Source organism: Megalobrama amblycephala, linkage group LG20 (genome assembly GCF_018812025.1).
Source record: "Megalobrama amblycephala isolate DHTTF-2021 linkage group LG20, ASM1881202v1, whole genome shotgun sequence".
In the NCBI taxonomy this organism is placed as follows: domain Eukaryota; kingdom Metazoa; phylum Chordata; class Actinopteri; order Cypriniformes; family Xenocyprididae; genus Megalobrama; species Megalobrama amblycephala.
In genome coordinates this window covers 28982567-29005260 of record NC_063063.1, presented here as the reverse complement: position 1 = coordinate 29005260, position 22694 = coordinate 28982567, and the positions used below count along the sequence as shown (strand labels likewise).

The 22694-nt window shown below is 40.0% G+C and overlaps 1 protein-coding gene and 1 long non-coding RNA gene across 16 annotated transcripts in view; one reads left to right on the top strand and one right to left on the bottom strand.

Moving 5' to 3' along the window:
* ebf3a (EBF transcription factor 3a) overlaps nucleotides 1–13907 on the top strand; it is a 105631-nt gene extending 91724 nt beyond the window's left edge. For 4 of the 15 annotated variants that reach the window (XM_048170322.1, XM_048170320.1, XM_048170319.1 and 1 more), the window contains exons 11-16: nucleotides 1668–1756; nucleotides 6123–6188; nucleotides 7107–7272; nucleotides 8467–8655; nucleotides 9389–9478; nucleotides 11143–13907. In XM_048170322.1, the coding sequence (XP_048026279.1) occupies nucleotides 1668–1756; nucleotides 6123–6188; nucleotides 7107–7272; nucleotides 8467–8655; nucleotides 9389–9478; nucleotides 11143–11174 (632 nt within the window). In that variant the 3' untranslated portion in view covers nucleotides 11175–13907. Of the gene's footprint in view, nucleotides 1–1667; nucleotides 1757–6122; nucleotides 6189–7106; nucleotides 7273–8466; nucleotides 8668–9280; nucleotides 9479–11142 lie in introns of all 15 variants that reach the window. The other 11 variants (XM_048170316.1, XM_048170315.1, XM_048170312.1 and 8 more) reach the window with 5 other exon arrangements.
* Nucleotides 13799–22246, bottom strand: LOC125255258. Its single transcript, XR_007181870.1, has 3 exons — nucleotides 21695–22246; nucleotides 14466–14826; nucleotides 13799–14273 (listed from the first exon to the last, which is right to left on the bottom strand). It is a non-coding gene; the product is annotated as an uncharacterized LOC125255258 (long non-coding RNA).
* Between the last annotated feature and the right edge of the window lie 448 nt (nucleotides 22247–22694).

Here is a 22694-nt window from a genome sequence, read left to right as displayed (position 1 = left end):
TACAAATTCATACGAGTTCATACGAATTAGTGTGCCTACAAATTGCCATGAGATCAGGTTGGTAATAACCTTTTTTCACGCTTCTGATTGACCAACATGGCTTTATGGTTAGGGTTATATCGCCACCTTTTGGCTTGGCCTGCTCTTGAAAATGTGTCATAGCGTGTTTATGCGTTTATGCTACATTTTCAGAGCATCTTTCCTAAACACCCAAGCATCTGCATAGCAATGCACTTAAAGTTGCAATAAAACAGAAGTAGCGACAGATCTTTTCTTCCATATTGTGATGTCAAAAAAAAAAAATCATTACGAGGTCAAAACATTTAAAAACACCATAGGAACTATAACATGCATTTAGCAACCCGATCTCACGGCAATTCGTACGTATTTTACGAGGTGGCTAATTCGTACAAACTTATACAACCTCACTCGTACGAATTAGTATGTTTTTTGCTAAATCGTAAAGAGTTGCCAAATTCGTATGAATTCATACGAATCACCTACCCCTAACCCTGCCCCTGAACCTACCCGTCACTGGGGTTTAGACAAATCATATGAATTTGTACTAATCAGCCACCTCGTAAAATACGTACAAATTGGTCATGAGATAGCGCTGCATTTAGAAAGTAGGATTTTCCTTTCATGCCGACTGCATAGGAACCACTTACTACAATCTTAGCATTGTAGTGATGACTTCTGCATGGGTAAATACCAAATTCATTGTCTTCAGAACATGTAAAAATATTATATTTACACCCTTGAGAGTGACATCATTTCCTGCTGGCCATATATGTTGAAAATAATTTCAAATGCTTATAGTCTAGTGTGACCATAATAGACCTCCATGCACTCTTCTAAAGCTTGTTAAACACAATGCATGCGGTAGCGGGAAGTTGAGATTATGATTCATGCACTTGTATACAGAGCAGGTCTGTCTGATTTATAACCGGAGCACTTCATACTCAAAATTCCAATTTGAGAGGGAGGGAACATGTGTGTGTGTGCAGTGTGTGTGTGTGTGTGTGTGAAAGAAAAGATTAATTACTATTTGTGGCCAGCAATTTCATGAGGCCAGCCCCGGCACAGCTGTGAAATGATAGCGCCCTACATCAGTTTGTAGTCAACCATTCACAGATTATTAAAGCTCCATAAGATGAAGTGTTCCTCCTGCCTGCTTTGCTTTAGCGCACTATGGCGGAGAGATTGTGAGAAAGAGGGATAAATCTGAAGGGGTGCAATAGCCAGACATATGTCATCATCGCCCATTGCCCATAAATCCAGTGGGTGCTTCAGGAAGTAGGACTGATACAGACTTCACAGGGTTGACAGTCGCAATCGAGTGTGCGTGTTTGTATTAGTGTGCCTGTTTCATTCATAATGTATCCGCTAACTCCTTTAAATTTATCTGATCAATTATAGGCCTCGTTCTTCCAAATAGTAGAGGTGATAGATGCGGCTCTACGTCGCCTGACAGAATATTGCACGCCACGTTATTACCTTTTATTCAAATGTTCAGACCTATCTGGAATAAAATGCATGATGGGTGCATATGTTCTCAAGAGCGAATGTAATAACATTTATGATGGTGCATATGAAAACGCAAATCTGATCATTTGTTTTGCTGGCGCAGGATGCTAACAAATGGCGTTTCTTGTTTTGCGGTTTAGCTTTGAACGAACCAACTATTGACTACGGCTTCCAGAGACTGCAGAAGGTCATTCCCAGACATCCAGGTGATCCGGAGAGGTTGCCCAAGGTCAGTGATTCTGTGTGTGTATGTGTGTGAAAGAGCTATTTATCATAGAAATGTCAAAATGGGAAACAATTCACTGGCTAGATGAGCAAGCGCATGCAATCGCTTTTGGCAAGTCATCACTATGCAATCCGGCATGTTTGGATTCCGCCAGAATCGTGCAAACTTTCAGCACGTCGAAATGGTTCAATTAAGTATTTTTCCACCCCAGTAGGCAGTGGCGATTGTAATCTAAGCAGAGGCCTTTTTCAGATGTGTGATTATTTTGGTCTTGTTTTCCTTTCATTTTCCAAAGCTAGATCCAGTTTAATCTTTTGTTTACAGAGCTTTCCGTTAAAAGTCCTTGTCTTAGCAGGTTAATAAATTAGTTTTGCACGCGTTAATATGGGCAAGCCCTCTCTCCGGGCTTTTTAGCTTCATTTATTTATTTTTTCCCCACTTAAATTCCACAAACCATGCAGTTTGCCTGCGGTTCCCATGTGGTCGACGCGTATCAGAGTTCTGTTGTTTTGATGTGTGACATGAAAGACGAAGCGTGTCAGTTGGACCTTTTCTATTTCCTATTCTTTGATTTGTCCCCTTTTTTTTTTTTTTGCTCATTTAGCTTTGATAGGATCTATGACTTGTGCCCGGCTAATAGAAAACGTGCTAATTTCCCATCTGAGAGCGCGTGCCGCCGAGGGCTTTTCTTAATAATATGTTAAGAGATTATTTTGTACTCTGTTCGTGGGTGCTCGGCGCAAGCTGACCACCACAGAGGCCTAATAACAGATATCATACAAATATCTATTAAAGCCCAGCATGGGACCAGCCGCTATCATTAACTTTGGCTGAACAGCTCTGAAACGGCACGGTCTCTGCGCTAGCGTCCCGCGGACATGCACCAAACTAAGAATCCGTAAGACTCTGCCCCGCGCCACATGATGTGTTTCAATTACACTTGGCTCTCTGTCTCTGTGGAGGCCAATATCTGGACAGGAAATCTCATTCCAGTAAATGTTTAAACTATCCATTATCAAAAAAAAAACACCCTGCTTGAGCATTTCTGAAGCTGAAAAAATAAAAAAAATAATATATATTTCTGATAATTATTTTCATACAAAAATGTGGAAATGGCTCCTTTTTTTTTTTTCTTCTTCCTCAAATGCATTCGATCTCAAATTCAGGTAAACTCTCAGCACAGGGCCATCACACCAGAGCAGTTCCAATAAACAACATAAATATTTGATTTTGGCTTCTAATGGACCCAAATGTGAGTTCAGCAGCATGTAAATGAAAGTGCCAAGTGATTCATCATAGTTACCGCAGCCGTCTGCACCTCTGTCGCGTTTGAGGGTCACAGCCAGCTCCACGCAAAGCAGCAATTGACCCTTACACATATTCTCAATAAGAGGCAGAGCGTCTGGGAGGAGCGGCTGCATTAGATGTTACAGGGGGAGATAGACCACCATAATAAGAGGTTTCGGGGGGAGGGATGTACACAGTGTGTTAGCAATAAGGTAAAGCCGCCACACTCGTGCTCGCCCGCTTGACTCAGCTGTAGAGTTGATAATACGCCCCTGATATCGATTCCTGGATTGTTTTTTTTTTTTTTCCCTTTTCCTTCCTTCTTTTCAGTCAGGGATCTACAATGCACAAGATCTGATGGGGGATCATAGCTGGACAGAAAGCCAATATGGCATGCTTTGGACATCACTACAGTAATGCAACTGCTAAATATTAACACAAACCATATAATATTATAATCTATAGTAGTTCTCAATTATTTTTACCAGTACTTTTGAAACATATTCACACTATGAGCTGCTCGCAATTGCAGTTTACCTCCTCAATTTTAGATCAATTCAAAATTTGCTGCTCGATCCAAGGGGAGGGGTGTCCATTGAACACATTTATATATGAAGATGGTGAGAGAGAGAGAGAGAGAGAGAGAGAGAGAGTAAAAAGCAATATATGAAGTCACTCATGTGATGAGGCAGGAGATTGCTAAAGGGACCTTCCAATCCTCTTTCTTTTAAGTCCTTGTTTGAAATCAGTGTCATCCATTTGTCTCGATATAAAGCTGAGACAAACACTGGAATGAAAATCTGATCAAGCCCTATACGTTCATCAAATAATCTTTAATGCGAATCATATAGTGGTAACCTGTCGGCCGTATTCTCACATTCATCAGTTCCATTAGCCTTCGCGTCCTGTTTCAGCTAGCAAACACCAATCTATTCCGCTTCCCGTTCAATCTAATATACAAGAAAATTATTAGAAATGCATTCATGTTGAGCAATTACCCATGCATTAAAATTCATCTTCTCTCTCTCGGCTTTTGCGAGGTAGCTACACGTATTGGCCCCGCGCTTCTCAATGTATTCATCACCTCAGGCAAGAACTAACAGAATAATTGCTTTACACTTTTATAATGACATTAGCACCTCCAGCCCCTCACCTCACTTGGCTTCTTTAACAGTGGTGATATATACCACTCACGATATTCAAGAATGATAATAACAAGTTCTCCTTTTAAACGATTCTCGTCCACCGGCGGAACAAGGAGCTCTTGTAATGATAAGCCCTCACATTCGTTTCGGGCTTAAATAGTTCTCGGTCCAACCTGGAGTCTCGTGTCGATGCAGAAAAAGAAGGGGAGTCAATTACACTTAACGCTGCCGCTCTGAAATTTACATGGAAATGCTTTTCGAACACCGCTCACCGCTAATCATATTCTCAGCGTGAGGCCGCAAGGATGAGAGGGGCATGCTGGAACAAAACAAACTCATTCACAGCCTCCTCCGCCGATTGGCCGACGCGTTCGATGCATACAGACTCCCACTTCAACGCGCGCCGCTAAATCCGGTTCATTAGCAAACGCACCTCGTGGCAAATGACAGATTAGAGCTGAGTAGACGTGTCGTTTTCTTAAACTATCCTTGTGTCTCTTCCTTCACTCGGCCGCCATATGGACAAGAAGTTCAAGTAGGTGTCCGCCGGGGTGAGGTTTTGGCGACGTTAATTGTGATAATCGTTGGGTGAAATTGGGAGGCATGTAAGACGTCTTGTGATATGATGACTGAGATGATGAGTAATTATTAGCGGCTCAGAAAAACACTTAATCTTGCTTAGAGAGAGCCGAGAGCCGGACTAGGACAGCTGGGCCTTTCATTGACACTACCTGCTGAATGACAAGTGTAATTCTTTATTTGTATGCAAACTAGACACTTGCATCATGAAACAGAGCCCCCAATTTCAGAGGTAAATGCCCATTTGAAGAAGCAGTCATCCGCTTAGGCTCAGGTTTGGAGTGCGTCTCTATAAAACACATGGGCCTGTGATTAATCTTGATGAATACAGATCCAACATGGCGCTTGTGCATGGGAATGAAATAGCCATCGAGCCATGATGAAGGCGCTCCGCGCTCCGCACTCGCAAGGACAATGCCGTGAATGTGGTTACGCTCAAACCGCAAATCGATAAGTCAGCAAATTCGAGACATGCTAAAATGAAACAACAGTATAAAACGACTTTCCCAAAAAGCAGCTCTTGTGTACCCGTTGGAAGAAAACAAGCCGGGATGCCAATGCAAAACGCATCGGAGACACGCTTGTTGGCAGCTTAGGTGTGATTTTTGAAGGGAAAATAAGCGGAAGGTTAATCCTTGTTGTGTTATAAGTGGGGGGAAAGCTTGCAGACGGGGATAAGCGAGAGTTCCCGGCGTCCGTGTCCCAGGGCACAGCCTCTCAGCCCGCTTTGGAGAGGAAGTCGTTTATGAAGTCCTTTACAACAGCCAGAGAAAGAGGGTTAATTGAAAAATTTCCTAATGTCATTATGAAAGAACTAGATTAACCCGAGCTAATTCACTTTATTGTCCTGAAGAAAGAGGAATGGGCATTGAACTCTTCTGCAAATTTGGGGCATGAATTAGGGGTGAGATGTTGTCTTTGAGGACTCTGCCAGTTTAATTAAGATATGGAAAATGACTCATTGTTCTTCTCAGCTAAAGTGCGTGGAATTAGCAGCCGAACGCCGCGTCTGTGTTTGACTCGGTGCGGCGAGCTAGTGTTTGTTTGTTTAATACCCACAAGGCCACTTCGTTGAACGCGAGTCCTTATGTTGACTCATTTAGCTTAAGTTACACACCACTTCACTAGTCTAACTAAGTCAAATGAAATGTGACTAAGAAATAAAAGAATGCGTTTGATAATATATAATTAAAAAACGCTTTATTTCCACTCGTCAGCTTGTGTATTTTTCCCAACCAGCGATAAAGGGCTTTGAAAGTGTGCAATATGCACGGTTATTGTTCATGTGCGGTGTACTGGCTGATGGTGTTTATATGTCTTTATGACTGATTATGTTGCATTCTGGGTATATATTGCAGGAGGTGTTGCTAAAGAGAGCCGCTGACCTTGTGGAAGCGCTGTACGGGATGCCACACAACAACCAGGTACAAACTCGTGCTAATGAAGCACCTCTTCTCTTCCTTTGCACGGTGGCTGTAATTAAATCAGCATTCGTCTCCTTTTGCTACATTCCTGTACGTTTCAAAGCTTGCTTGGGGCCTTTGTACTGTAGCCGGGTGAAAGCTTGTTTTCTTCTACTACTTCTGCTTTTTCGCAATTTAATTCATGGCTGTGGCTCTTGGTGCAAAGTGACGAGTTAATCACTCAAAACACATGCACACAGCCATATACAGGCTTATTTAAATGGGAGGATAACCTTGAACTTGGCCCTAAAAGGTGCACCTCTGGAATATATTCTACAGAGCGGTCCAGCTATGCATGAGAGGTCTAATACATATTCAGAAGAAATGATCCATTACATTATTTTCCCCCAGTCACGTAGCACAGAGGTGAAGATATTGCAATCCAACTACTGCGAAACAGATGCAAACGTGGTGTCATTTATGTTTACCTACAGATAGAAAATGCATATGTATGTATGTGTGTGTGTGTGTGTGTGTGTGTGTGTGTGTATGTGTGTGTGGTTCAGGTATACCCTATGTTATGGGGATGAAATGTCCCCACAAAGATGGCAATATCCGAAATCCATGATTTATAATCAGCTAATACTAAGTGATGTTTTTTTAAAATGGTTTAGGGTTAGGGGATAGAATACACAGTTTGTACAGTATAAAAATCATTATGTCTATGGAATGTCCCATTAAACATAGAAACCTAATGTGTGTGTGTGTGTGTGTGTGTGCAATTCACTCTGTATTTAAGTATTTTGATTAATTTGAGTACCATTTTTACATACATTTACACATAAATTGACATAAAATGAGGCCCGATGATATCAGATTCTCTGGCTCTAAATTATTTTGAGAACATACTGACAACTCTCTTCTGTTTCTGTGTTGTAGGAGATCATTCTGAAGAGGGCCGCAGATATCGCCGAGGCTCTGTATAGCGTCCCACGTAACCACAACCAGATCCCGTCCCTCGCCAACACGGCCTCTCACGGCGGAATGATGGGGGTCAACTCTTTCGGCAGTCAGCTTGCCGTCAACGTCTCAGAGACCTCACAAGGTATGTGGCAACAAATGAAGATTAGCATGTGGATTGCAATGAACCCAGCCTAAAGTGGTTAAGTTAGCCTAACGGGTGTTTAGCTGACTGACAAGTGCCAAAAACCACTCAAAATCTATTAAAACAAACAGCCTAACCAGCAATAGCCAGGCTAGAAAACCTGCTAACCACTTTAGTTATTCATCTGTTAGTATCAAAATGAGTTATATATGTATCCTGAAAAATGCTTGCAACGATTAGCGAACATTAGCGAGCTGCTAGCAGCATGAATCATGGCACAGGCCGGTTGCAGCTTTATCTTTCCTGGCTGTGTATAGCATAGATCCCAGGAGGTGCCTGACCCTGTCCCCATCTCTCCGCTGCCAGCCTGCCAGAACACGCAGCGCTATCTCACACACTGCATTTAGCCAGTGTACTGATAATAGGTTTACACCTGTTCCATTGTTGCCTCCACTCAGGTCAGGACAGGGAAAAATCACACTGGAATACGTGCTAGAATGCTGAATATCCCCCTTACATACATGGAGGTGAATTTAACGCACAGCTGTGTGGAACGAGAACATTAACACATTAGGCCGTACTCGTGAAATAAGTAAAACACACATATGCAATTTATAAATGTCATGTATAAATATGAAATATGTAACTAAGTATATAATATAAATAATATAAAATATATAATAAAATAGATGTTATGATCAGGTTTCGGGTTTTTTTTCACATTTATATTAATATTGTATATCAAGTATATATATGTTAGTGCTGCCAAAAAATCGATTAATCGTGCTTAATCGCATCTAACATAAAAGTTATATAAAGTTATATATAATATCTATCTATCTATATATATATATATATATACATATATAACTATGTATTTTATAAATTATATATATATATATATATATATATATATATATGTAATATATTATTTATTATTTATGCAATATATTATTTATTATTATAAAATAAATATTTATCAATTAGATTAAATTGTTTCATTCTTACATAAATGATCAGTTTGAATAATTTGTAAAACCATTTATAAGCCATTGTCATTTATTAAAATTTGATATATATATATATGCACATAAACTGTCTAAAAACAACTTTGGTGATGGTATCTACCTGAAAAATTGAAATTTACATAACACGCATTGTGGCAGCTTTTAACCAATGTCTTTCCGCCCGCAGTGGGCTACAGCCGCAACACGAGCAGCGTGTCGCCTCGCGGTTACGTGCCCAGCAGCACCCCGCAGCAGTCCAACTACAACACCGTCAGCAACAGCATGAACGGCTACGGCAACACGGGAATGCCCAACCTGGGCGTGCCCAGTTCACCGGGCTTCTTGAACGGCTCCTCTGCAAATTCTCCCTACGGCAGTAAGTATCAAGGTAATAACAAGCCCCCCGCTCTCTCTGTCCCCACCTGTGCTTCCCTTTTCTTTTGACACTCCTCTGTTGTGGTTCTGTTGGTTGTTTGTTGGTTTGTTTTGTTATCTTTTGGGAATGTGTGCTACTGGATAAAAGGAGGGGTGACTCTGGAGGCTGAACAACCGAGACATTTAGCAAATCCGACCAATCAAAGCAGCCGATTGAAAAACAAAACAAATTGCAATTATAAAGCAGGCCACCAAAACAGCATTTTAAATCCAAAAAAAAAAAAAAAAAAAAAAAAAAAAAAAAATGTTTTCGGAAAAATGACCCAGTCAGAGTCGTTAAGAACGCCTATTATCCAGAAAGTGGCCAAGGCAGGACATCTCATATCCCATTCCAACTCCATTTACCTGATGATTTGCTCGTTTGTTTTAGTCCCCCCCCACCCACCCAAAAAAAAAGACCCGCAACCCAAATTCCCCCCCTCCCCCATATCCTCATAACCATTTCTCCCTGATTTGTTTTCATTCCATGAATATGATTTGAAAAAGAGGCGAGGCCCGGCTCTCTGACTCTTCGTCTGTAAGAAGTGAACTCTCTCTGAGTGGTGACTATGTCTGCTTTGTTGCAGTAGTTCCGTCGAGCCCTACCATGGCAGCCTCTTCGGTCAGCCTCTCTTCAAACTGTAGCAGTACACACGGCATTTTCTCATTCTCACCTGCCAATGTCATCTCTGCAGTGAAACAAAAAAGCGCCTTTGCTCCAGTTGTCAGGCCCCAAGCATCTCCACCTCCTTCTTGCACCAGTGCAAATGGCAATGGACTTCAAGGTGAGAGCCGACTCCCTGCTTTTAGAACGCCCCGCAGTTGCCTCACCTGTTGGGTCGCATTATTGCACTCTGGTACCCAGAGACGCCACCCATCCGCCATCCTCGCCGCTTAACGAACATGGCCTCCCGCCCGCATCAATTATGCATTTGCGCGTGGATGGGCGGATGGATGGACGGATGCGTGGTCGAATAAGTGCAAGAACGCATTATGCATGCGGGCATGTAGAATGCATGTGCATGTGTGGGTGTGTTTATTGATTTATTTATCTTTCATTAATGATTAAGCAAAGTTAAGTGTCTCGGGAGATTTCGTACTCGAGTGGCTGGGATCGCTGTAATTCGGAAACATCTTTCGCAAATAAAACTGATGCTACTGCTGCTCCATTATTCACAGGCCTCTTTTGCATTCGAACTGAGCTGAACATATGTAATATCCTCTCCATATTCTCTTTGCCCCCTCGTCCTCAGAAGTTAAAAATTCATGCTTCCTACAATAGTAGCGCAACCGACGGACCCGAAAGGGCAGACATGTTAACGTCACGCCGTGCTCGCTCACCCGACGTCGGATAACGTTGCCAAAGAGGAACTTAACAGCAGAAGAACCGATTAGGTTGAATGTGAGGAGGGAAGAGGGAAAGAGGGTGCGTTATTCTCGGCAGGGCGGCGTCGTTCGGCAAATTAAAGACTTACTCTGGCTGTTTAGTGCGCTCGTATTTGCTCTCCGTCAAGGCCCAGTTGTTTGCTTTGAAAACATGTTTTAGCCATAGCGTGTGCAAGCGAGATTAATAATGTTAGACCTAATGAACTGAGAAATTAAAGTTCATGCCGCTACATGCGTCTGCTTATTAATATGTGGTTTGCAGAAATTAATGAGGAATGCCACAACATCAGATGCCTTGGCAAACTTAAAAGCACTCCAAGCATGACTCTACAAATAAGTTGAAAGCGGCAAAAGAGCTTTCTTCCCGTTTTCCCTCCCCTGGCACTTCACTAGACACCTAATTGCGGAAATGAGCGGAGCGAGCGAGTACATCAATCTTCGCGTTCGGGTGGGCCGAGAGGTGGGCGTTCGACGACCCGGTCCGGCCTTCTTTAGATGTCACGATAAGGAGAGATTGGGGGGGGGATACGGGCTGACAGAGGAATGCAAATGGTTTTCCAGCATCCACACGGCTCCGGTAATGGCAGGAGGGAGCGAGCGAAGATTTCAATTTGGGCAAAGCCGAGGGGTGTCTGGTTGCTGACTGAGGAGGGGAGACCGCGGGTCTACGTGACGTTAGCAGAAGTGACCGTGTTGTTTCTCGGCTGTCAGCAGGGACCCTCTCCTGGGAGTCTGGCCCACTGTTTGCCATTAACAAAACGCTAAGAGAAATATCACACATGTGGGAGCCAGGATGCTTTCTCCTCAAAATGTCAGAAAGCTCCTCTTTCAAAAAGTGAAGTCTTTCCAGCACGTCTTGTCGGTGAAGCACATTTCACTCAATCACTCTCAACCCTCCCCCGCCAGCAACGGCCTCCATTTTACAAACATCCCCAGCGCCTTTCGAGTCGAGTATTTTGTGAAATGCGAGTGACATACTTACTGCTGTGTTGTTGTTTTTTTTTGTCTTCCGCGCGGCGTCTCGGGACCTCCCGTGCTAAAATTGTTTCTCTTTCTCTTTCAGCTATGTCCGGACTGGTGGTCCCACCCATGTAAATTGCACTCCCGTCCCTTGTAAAGCAGCCGTCTCCTCGCCGGAGGGGACGAAGCGTAGTACGTTGTACGGAGGATCCTCCTCGAAGTCGTCATTCGTCATGAAGTTAATCAGCAGCTAATTCTGTTATTCAGAGGAAAAAGACACTTTGTTTCAAAGAGTTTATTCGAAATTGACTTTGTCATGAACAATTTCATTTTATTGACTGAATCTCTTGTCATATTTTCACGATCTTGAAGGGGGGGAAAAAAAAGAACAAAACGTACCTATTTTGTATAAACATTTCTGGTTTAATCTTGGCTATGTCTAGTTCTTGCTATGTGTGGGAAGAAACATTGTGGATATGCCATTTGATGAAAACACTGATAAAAAAAATGTGTAAGAATGTTTCTCTTTCACCGATGTGCTGCCGCTGCACATCTTCATAATGTGAATTCATTTTCCTTTTTTATTATATTATTATTTTTTTTTTTTGTTTATTGTTTTTCTTTTTTTTTTTCTTTTTTTTTTTTTTTTTGATTGTGGTAATAAAAAGGGGGCCAATATATACAGAGCCAATAAACTGGAAATAATATAAGATATATGATTTATAAATCAAAAAGAAAGGCAAGGAAGAACGAACGGTGCGAGAGGAGATCTTATCGTTCAGTTCGTTGGGCGGAATTGAACTTTGTAACTTATTGTAGGTAGAAGTTGTAACTTTGATATTGCAAAAATTCTTCTCTTGCCTTCAACAAGCACACTAACAGAGACGGAGCGCTACTGTCTGTTGGTTAAAAAAGACAAAAAAAGAAAAAAAAGAAAATATTTCCACTGCTAAAGCTTCCTGTAAAGCGAGTGTGATCTGCAATGTTTTTCAACTTTTTGCTAGCACTGTATACTATTGCATTCTTAGGCTACTGTGAAGTCTGTTTCTTGTACCAGAAAGTTGTCCTTATACCTCTAGCTCCTTACTCCCTAATGTGTTTTGTATGTGGTTATACAATTGTAGACTTTTGTGATTTTGCCAAAGTTGTAGCTAAATATTTATACACTTGTCTTGAATTTTCCAGATTCACTTAAATATTTAGTACAGAGTTTTATTCCTACAGTTAGGAGTAAAATTGTCTTATACATTGCAACACTTTCACACAAACACTTGCGGTCACTAAGGGAATTTTTTGTAACATATCAATTATAAATATTGTATTTATCTTTGAAATTTTGTATATTGCTTTCCATCGTTTTCTTTAATCTCACGTGTATTTTTTTCCACGGCCGAAATTACGATGAAGGTTTAGCCAAGAATCACCGCCTACATTCGATGTTTTGTACCGATAGATTGTATCGTCTACACGTTTCATTTGTAATTCAGATTTTTTTTTTTTTTTTTTTTTATGGCATCAGACCTTCCGTCCATTTTTGTTTGTTTGTTTGTTTGTTTATTTCCTATTTCGAGGAGCAGTCAAATCCATTGTTTATTTTTATATTAATTTTTAAGTTATCTAAAAAAGTACTTTTTTGAAAGAAAACTGTTTGTTGTATAGTCAAATAAATTGTTTGTGTCACCTGGCTGTAATAATATTAGTAGATAAAGTGCATGTCAAGCCGCCCCAGGGGGGGGAAAAATCCAATTGTGGTTGTAAATTTTGTTTTTGTAGAATGTAAAAAGTCATTTTTACCTGCCACCATGACTTTGCCACATAACTCAACCATGTTTACAGGGATCAAGAAGGAAAAAAAAAAAGGAAAGAAAAAAATTATCTGCAATGGAAATCTACATCAGTTACTAATGTTTATTAAAATATGTCAGAAAAAAGCTCTGTCAAAGGCTTTCCAGTGAATCTCCTGAGAGGAACCTTTCTGCTGTTTTAATGACAAACGTACACCACAGTGAATCTCATTATTCCATTCAGATCAATGGTGTAAAAAGCACAAACATTTTTTACTAAAATAAAAAATAATTATTGTGACCCCTCATCTTTTTGGACTATTTTGTCAGTTTGTCTTTTTTAACATTAATTTTACCCTATTCCCTCAAGTAAAACAGCGTTCAAAGGGAATGAAAACAAATGAAAAGTTAGTTTTTGTATCATATATGGATAACAAAGATGAAGATGTTCTATATTGTAAATGTCATTTTGTAAGTAACTCATGACACCGTAGCATAGCCGGAATCATATCACCTTCTTACACCTTTCTCTCTCGATAATATTGATTTTCCGAGTCGTGCCAAAATCCGCAAACGAGGCGCAGCGATTTCTCTCTTTTTCTTTGCACTTCAGGCTTTGTAAATGTTGTAATGTTCAGCAGTGTGCTACTCTTTCTGTTTCAAACCAAAAGCGGATGTTTCCTCTTGGCGATCGGCACACGAGTTTCCTTTAGCTGCAGGAAGCAAAGGCAGCTGTAGAAGGAAAGAAATGATGAATGTACAATGTATTTGCTTTGTGATGGCTCAACAAAGCTCGGCCAAGTGGAGGAGCCGGTGAGGTCACCCCGAAAGTAAGAAAAACCCAAGGTTACGTGAAGTGCATTTGTGGATTTCATCATTTCTGCAATCTGGTTTTGTCTTTAAGTCTAATTACGTACCCATACTCAGAAGATTTCACTAAACACGAGCTCTGTAAGAACAAATGCCTTTTTTTCTGGCTCATGTATGGATTTATTTGAGTTGTTTTATGGCCACATTTCTACATTTTGTTGTACAAAGTTGTTCATTTTACATAATATTTAATTAAAGTATTTCTTGTCTGTGATCAATTTCTCCCTGCGATCTTATTTTGGTCTTTTCTCGCTCTAAAAACAGCCATGCATTCAATTTTTAAAAAAAACAAAAAACTAAGACATATGAGAGGGAAAAATCGAATTGCAAAATGAACACAAATGAAAATATTTAAAACTATTTAATTTACAAGATAAAACACAGTGATTTTTAACATCTACCTACTTCTACTTCTGTAAAAAGATGCATATAAACTTAAAAATTAATTAATTATCCAGCATAAAGGATATCATTTTTGCCTTGGATTCTGATGCAGATGCACAACATCTCAAAACTCATGCTGACCTTAGTTTACATGTCATGCACAACATCTTCAAGCAGAAAGATGGACTTCATGGATCTGCTTATAAAAACAACATTAAAAATATTAAAGACACAAATAAAGTAACTAACAACAGCTTTTAGTGCAGTCTCTAATCTAATAGTTTAATTAAAAAACTAAAACTTTGATTTTTAGCAAAGTAATACATTATAAATGTCATGACAAGGACAGAGACATAAAGTGCCACCAATTAACAAGAAAAAACTCAACCTGTAGGCCTGTCACATCTGATCGGTATAAATGGCTGAAGTTATGAAGCAGAGCCGGTTAAGATGGCGGCCCTGTCTCTCTCTCTCTCCGGCCTTGGCCTTGATGTGGCATTGGCTGAGACTCTTACGGACGGGTGTTTTTGGGTGAGCCGATGACACAAGGCTTTCATCTTCCACTTCTGTGAATTCCTAGAAGAAATGACAGTCTCCAGGGGAGGGAGGCCCTCCTGGTCAACGCATTGATCCCTGAAGAACAACTGCCATTTCGCGCCGGACACTACGAGCGCGCTGTTTTGGCCTTGCTCGATAGGGAGCCGGGAGATATTTCTCTGCGATTCATCCAGACGGCCGACTTGTGACAACTGCAAAATGGAAAAAGTCTCGGTTCCATCAACATTAACAAGACATCATTAGTGGAGTAGGTGCACCTCTTCATCAACACATGATGTGAATTACAACCTGCAGAACCACATGGGGTTTGTCAGTCATGCATGCATCATTAGACGTAGCGCTCGCGGAGGGTGAACGCAGAGGACAGTGCCGGTGCTAACCTTGTTGAAGGTCATTAGTGAGCTGACTGTGGAATTGAGCTTCACTGTCTCTGTCTCATCAGGAAGCAGCTCCATAACTGATTCAACTGGATGCCTCGTTGAGCCCAGTGTTTGAAATGTAAGTTGAGCAATTACAGGCTAAAGGAGCCCGGTCAGATCTGATACCTACAGCAGCTAGAGCTGGGATTCAAACAGGCTGGATTTAACAGTCAAATGGGCCTATTTTGGAAGAATTTGAAATCAATAGATTTTTGGTAAAAGAGCTGATATCAGTTCAATTCTACATATGCTTGTCCATTTACTTCCATAATCTGACATATTTACAAGTGAAAATGAGATATTTAACGAGAGGAAGTGTACAGGTGCTGGTCATATAATTAGAATATCGTGAAAAAGTTCGTTTTTTTATTGTAAATTATTTTAAAAAATGAAACTTTCATATATTCTAGATTCCCTACATGTAAAGTAAAACATTTCAAAAGTTTTTTTAAAAAAACATTTGTTGATTAGAGCGTACAGCTCATGAAAGTCCAAAAATCAATATCTCAAAATATTAGAATATTTACATTTGAGTTTCATTAAATGACCATCCCTACAGTACAAATTCTGGGTATCTCTTGTTCTTTGAAACCACACTAATGGGGAAGACTGCTGACTTGGCAATGGTCCAGGAGACAATCATTGACACCCTCCACAAAGAGAGTAAGTCACAGAAGGTCATTACTGAATGGGGTGGCTGTTTACAGAGTGAAATATCAAAGCATATTGAATGCAAAGTTGCCTGGAAGGAAGAAATTGGGTAGGCAAAGGTGCACAAGCAACAGGGATGACCGCAAGCTTGAGAATTCTGTCAAGTAAAGCCGATTCAAACACTTGGGAGAGCTTCACAATGAGTCAAATGAAGCCGGAGTCAGCGCATCAAGAGTCACCACACTCGGACATTTTCAGGAAAAGGACTACCAAGCCACTTCTGAAACAGAAACAAAGTCAGAAGCATCTTACCTGGGCTAAGGAGAAAAAGAACTGGACAGTGAACAGTGGTCGAAAGTCCTCTTTTCAGATAAAAGTAAATTTTGCATTTCATGTTGAAATCATGGTCCCAGAGTCTGAAGGAAGACTGGAGAGGCACAGAATCCAAGCTGCTTGAAGTCTAGTGTGAAGTTTCTGAAGTCAGTAATGATTTGGGGGGCCGTGAGATCTGCTGGTGTTGGTCCATTGTGTTTTATCAAGTGCAAAGTCAATGCAGCCATCTTCCAGGAGATTTCGGAGCACTTTATGCTTCCATCTGCTGACAAGCTTTATGGAGATGCTGATTTCCTTTTCCAGCAGGACTTTAGCACCTGGCCACAGTGCAAAAACCACTTCCAAGTGGTTTGCTGACCATGATATTACTGTGCTTTATTGGCCAGCCAACATGCCTGACCCCTGAATATATGGGATATTTTCAAGAGAAAGATGAGAAACAGTCGATCCAACAATATACAGATGATCTGAAGGCTCAATAGTGCCTCAGCAGTGCCACAGGCTGATCACTTCCATGCCACACTTCACTGATGCTGTAATTTGTGCTAGGAGCAAGTCATTTGCTGTAATATGTGCTGCCGACCAAGTATTGAGTGCACAAATGATCATACTTTAAAGAACTTGAACTTTTCTGTTTTGCAAATTGATTTTTTGATTGATCTTAGGAAATATTCTAATATTTTGAGATACTGGATTTTTAAAATTTCATCAAAAAAAAAAAAAAAACTTTTGAAATGATTTACTTTTCATGTAGGGAATCTAGAATATATAAAAGTTTCATTTTTAAAAATAATTTACAATGAAAAAAATTAACTTTTTGATGATATTCTAATTATATGACCAGCACCTGTAAACAGCCGCATGCACAAGGTTAGTAATTTGCATAAAACACGCCCAAACCATCTCCATATAAGGGCTTTCCACGCGCTTTCCTTTTCGTCACTCGTGTCAAACTTCTAGTATTTCTGCCAGGCTGCCTTCCGTATTCAACTTAGGAAGAAAGTGTAACGCCACTCAGAGTTCAAAATGCTTACGCTATGTCCAACGCCTGGCGGAGGTCTGGTGGAAGCTAGATATTTTACTTCATAATTTGTTAAATATGGATATTTTTCTTACACAAATGCATCGCTTCACTTCAGAAGGCCTTTATTAAACCCCCAGAGCCATGTGGAGTACTTTTATGATGGATGGATGCATTTTCTTGAGCTTCAAACTCGTTGGTCCCGTTCACTGACATTATAAAGCTTGGATGCGTCAGGATATTTATTAATATAACTCCGATTGTGTTCATCAGTAAGAAGAAAGTCATATACACCTAGGATGGCTTGAGGGTGAGAAAATCATAGGGTAATTTTCATTTTAAAGTGAACTAATCCTTTAACATGATTATAAGGCTGTAAAGAGTAAGTGCTTTTTGCGTACGTGTGGTTTCAGTTGTACCTATATTTTTTTGTAAATTTAGCATATATTTTATTAAGAAATTTTTGGTGAATTGTGATTTGTTCTTAAAATCGTTTGTATGCACATTAACTTAACTTTAATTTCAAGTGCCAAGTTCGGATCTTTTATCATTTTAATTGCTTGGTGACACTAAACATCCATCCATCCGTCCGTCCGTCCGTCCACTCAAATAAAATGCATTTATTTGAATTTCAATGAATTGTAATTCAACTCTCTTACATTCAAATTGTTACCTCAATATAAATTCAGTAACTGAAATGGAATTCAGCTCTGAATATCTAATATTTTATTACCAAATCTTACTGGAGGGTTAACTAGAAACCTGAATAAAAAAATAAAGTGTTGTTTGCATAGCACAGGCTAATGTGTCATAATTTCGTGCCCTGAAAACCGTTCTAACTGACTGCGAATAAAAGTCGATGCATTCAACGGCCAAGGTTATCACTTTTCTAAAAGAGGAACCCTTTTGGAAGCCTTCATAGTTCATAGTCATGGTCTTCAATCCATACTCATCTGCACAGTCCTAGAAGAATAACCTCCCTGCTTTAAAACAACCACGTATCTTATCTGTCTTTCTGAGTGCCTCCGGATAGCAGGTCAGAAAATGTCAATTTCTCATCAAGACAACGGCGCTCGCCGCGTGTTTTCTTACTCACAATGTGGACAATTAAGGGGAGGCAGAGTCTCTGCATAACTGATTCGCAGGTTATTATGCGGCCGCCCGCTGGCATAGATCAGGGCTTCAGTCAGATAACAGGCCCGGCTGATAGTCGCAGTGTCAATATGCCAAAGAACAGCATTTGAATGTGATCTGTTGTGCCTATTTGCCTGGACGGGGTGATCTGTAGCCAGATAACTCGAGCGTCTACCTGCTGAGGACACTGCACGGGGCCTATCGGTGTCTCCTACAATTAGCACAATGAACAAACCGGACAATAGTCTTTATACGGGCCCGGAGAATGAAATCGCCTGTTCTACCCTTAAATAGCTTCTTTTATCCGCTGAAGAAATTGCTTCAGAGAAAATCTAAATTCTATCAGAGGTAATAAAACAACCCCCAATCAGATTAGGGATCGATTTTTGGTCGCCTGCCATTCGGGCAAACGTCCGCTGCTGGAGACGGCTGCTGCTACGCGGTACGTGAGCATCTGTTTCTTCACGAGTATATCAATCTTGTATAACCAAATAAAACAACAAAAAAAGACAAACAGTTACATTATAAATGTATGAAGGAGCATTTATCATCCTCCAAAGCAACTGATGGCCACTGAAAGTACCGCAAATGCAGATCATACAGCATGCGCTATGGGAATACGCTAATGTCCGATGTTTTGCTTCAACTACAGTGCGGAACGATGCAACTATAAGCTTTATGGAGTTAGAAATAATTATTCCGCGCTCTATCACCAGTCATAAAGACATGAAGTCGGGTCCGCTGAAGCAATTACAGCGGGCAGCTGCCGAGCTGAAGCGCGACGCTGCCCGTACCGTCCAGTCCTGCCGCATGTTTTCCCAGTATTAAATAAATGCAAGGACAGAACCTTCCACCCGTGTTCTGTTGTGTCTTCATCAAAGAGTGGCCCCTGATCGGCCCCTGCACGGCCCTCACCTCACTCAATCACACAGAAAGCCTCTTTATTACGGCGGCCTAATGGCCATCCTCTGCCATAGTTTTTAATGTGAGCATTAAATATTTATAAAACCTGAGTCAATAATCCTTCATAACCTCAGTCTGGTGGAGACGGCCACTCATTCATTTACTGCGGCCTGTGTGCTCTCAAATAAAGGCAAAGGTCACAAGGTCACACAATCAAAACTAGGCAAGGCAGCCAGGCAGCAAGCATCTGTTGTCATTATTATTAGGGCAATTAGTTTTGCAGTCACCGCGATTTTGATCAAAGCATGGCGATTTTGACATGAAGTTGTACTTTAAAAGAAAATTGTCGAAAAACAATGGGCTTAAAAGTTCTGTCTCCATTTTTGGGCCATATTCTAATCGCTAATATTAAAATTGATATCTTCGATAGAGTCCCATAATGTACTGCAACAAGTTCAGAAATAAAATAAAATAAAATAAAATAAAACAAAATAAAATAAAATAAAATAAAATAAAATAAAATAAAATAAAATAAAATAAAATAAAATAAAATAAAATAAAATAAAATAAAAACCACTGTGGTGGAGACAGACAAATGCTGAAAAAAAAAAAAAAAACATTATTTTGTACTATTTCAAAATGACTAAAACACAGCTCTGAGTAAAACCACACACGGAGAAGTTAAATTACATTTGTGATTAGTGTATTTCTGTTTTAGACAACAACAGTCTGATTTTAATCAGATATTAAACCACCTACAAAGGTTGTTTGATTTGGGTTTGTGAAAATCCCCCCAAAATTTGTATATATATGAAGAGTTTGGTTCCAAAAAGCGATAAACGCCATTTTAAAAAAATTGAGTTTCCACCAAAATCAGTATTGTATCTGGTCGATATTGAAAAGTCATTTATTAATTTTGCGCAAAATGCGATATCCGTCGTGTTATTCTGTCATGTTTTCTCCCTTTCTTCCCAGAACGCGACAAACGCCGCTCTCAACCAATCACAGCGCACCATTCCACACACTGTAAACATTAAAGGCTTTTTTAAAAGCCGTTTTTAATACCAATGTACTCGGCAAATGTGTTTATTTAACCGTGCGGTGGCGCCAGATACTCTTTAATCCGTAATGACAAACAATTCATAACATTAACAAGATGACCATTGGAGCGACGGCTGAATGTATTTTTAGTAAATTGGCTGAATATAAGATAAATATTGGCAAAGTTTAGACTCTGTCATATATGTGAATCAACTTACTTTGTTGTGTATTTTCAGTTTGAAAAATAACTTTTATATTGATGGATTAATTGCATTTTGAAAAAAAAAAAAGTGTCATGGATTTATTGCATTTTGGGAAAAAAATAATACGTTTTTAAAATAAACTTTTTAAAATCAAAATGTAGATTTGAATTTTTAATGTTTTTATATCCAAAAGATGCTATGTGAAAGTTTGAAACAGAAAATAGGGGTTTTCATCTTGCCAATTTTTTGGTAAAGAAAATACCTTTTTACTCAAAATAATCAAAATGGAGTTATTGCGTTTTGGAACCAAACTCTTCATATATATATATATATATATATATATATATATATATATATATATATTTTTTTTTTTTTTTTTTTTTTTGACTGTACTAAAGCATAAAAAGCATAAAAATACCATAATGTGTTTGCAGATGTTTAGGAAACATGCTAAGCTCACATATTTGTTTCTCTGGAAAACAATGCTACAGCCAGTTATTCTACTTTGAAATGTGCATTCCGTGTTGGAATGTTTGTGTGATTCCGCTCACTGCCAATTTACCCAATAGTATTTCGAAACCCCGCGTTGCCAGTTGGTGGAAAACACAGCGTATTACAGACATGGAAGCCAGCAAACAAACTGGGTCAGAGATTGCAGATTCTACCCGATCTAAAAACTCTCAGCATCCATCTAAAAATCTCTATTAACGGGAGCTTATTAAACACTGATAAATCATCTCAGCAACTTACAGTGTCAATTGTAAGTCTCCTCACCTTCCATTGTCAATTGCACTCGCTCCTGTTGCATGTACTCAATCTGGCAACCCGCGTGAGCATTAAGTCTGAGGAGGAGGGGGCGGGGCAAACAACTCTCTCCATTATTTTGAATTTGGACATTTCAACCGCTAGCTGTCAATATTATATACTGCACCTTTAAATATAGCACTTCAAGATTTTTGATGTCAAAGATTTTTAAGATGCTTTTTTCCCCCCTTTGCTTTCGCTTCATGGAAAAGAACAGCCAGGACCTTTTACCTAACATCTCATCTCTTTGTTTTCAATGAACGAAAGTCAAAGGTTTGCTGAACTCCTCTTTCAAGTGTTATATTCCCTAAAATTGGCCATTTCATAAAGACTTCACAGATTTTAAACACAAAAGCGTTTGAAAACTGTAGCCACAGCTAGACAACTTGAAGATGAAAAGCCCTTGACCTCTTGTAATCGTGTGTCATGGACTGTTCCCTGTTAGCGAACCCCAGTCAGCTTGTAAATTCCTGTCTTCTCAACTCTGTCTGCAGCTAATGTCTTATGAGTAACACCATGACACAAGGCCAACTGCAGCAACACAACAAACCTTCATCTCGTCTATTCCTTTCTTCTTCCCTCCTTTCTTTCAGACAGTGATATCGGCCCCCTCACATTCCGGCTCCATGGCATAATCTTTGTTTTTGCAGGCCCAAATGTCTGTACCCATGGTGATCTTCATGCCCATCGGAGGCAACTCTCTCCCGGACACCCGACACCAGCTGTTCCTACTGCCCACTGTAGACACAACTCTCACAGCTCCAGACAGACCACACTAAGATGCAGTAATCACTCATAATGAACATATTGAACGACTGAAACCTAAAAAGAACATAAGTCCGGAGCTGTCAAATTCCTAAATTGGCAAATTGACAAAATTTGTAAAGATTTCTAAAGTCATACGATAGCCTTCTAGTGGTGAGCTGAGTCGCTGTTTAAAGAAAATATTAGGTTACACTTTATTTTGATGGTCCACTTTAGACATTACACTACTCACAATAAGTAACTAAATGTCAACTAACTCTCATTAGAGTATTAGTAGACAATTTTAATGCCCCTTTTCACAAGATGTAAAAGTCTCTGGTGTCCCCAGAATGTGTCTGTGAAGTTTCAGCTCAAAATACCCAACAGATAATTTATTATAGCTTGTCAAATTTGCCCCTATTTGGGTGTGAGCAAAAACGCCATTTTTGTGTGTGTCCCTTTAAATGCAAATGAGCTGCTGCTCCTGGCCCTCTTTGCAAAAGCAGCTCACGCTTCAGTTGCTCAACAACAACAAAGCTGGAGAATCTCACACAGCCAAAATGAGGATTGTCAGTAACGGTGTTCAGCCTTACATTGTTCAAACCGGAGTCGACACTGATGGAGAGACTCAGGAAGAAGTTACAACTTTTAGAATGAAACTGGACGTTTCTGAATGGTTAGTGGATAAATTTATGTAGTTGCTGTGGAGCTGATTCAACTCATCGACTAGAATGAGCCATCATTTCAATCTTTTGTGCAAATCCAGTGTTGAATTGACCCTCGTTTGTGAAGCAGTCCGGCGTAAA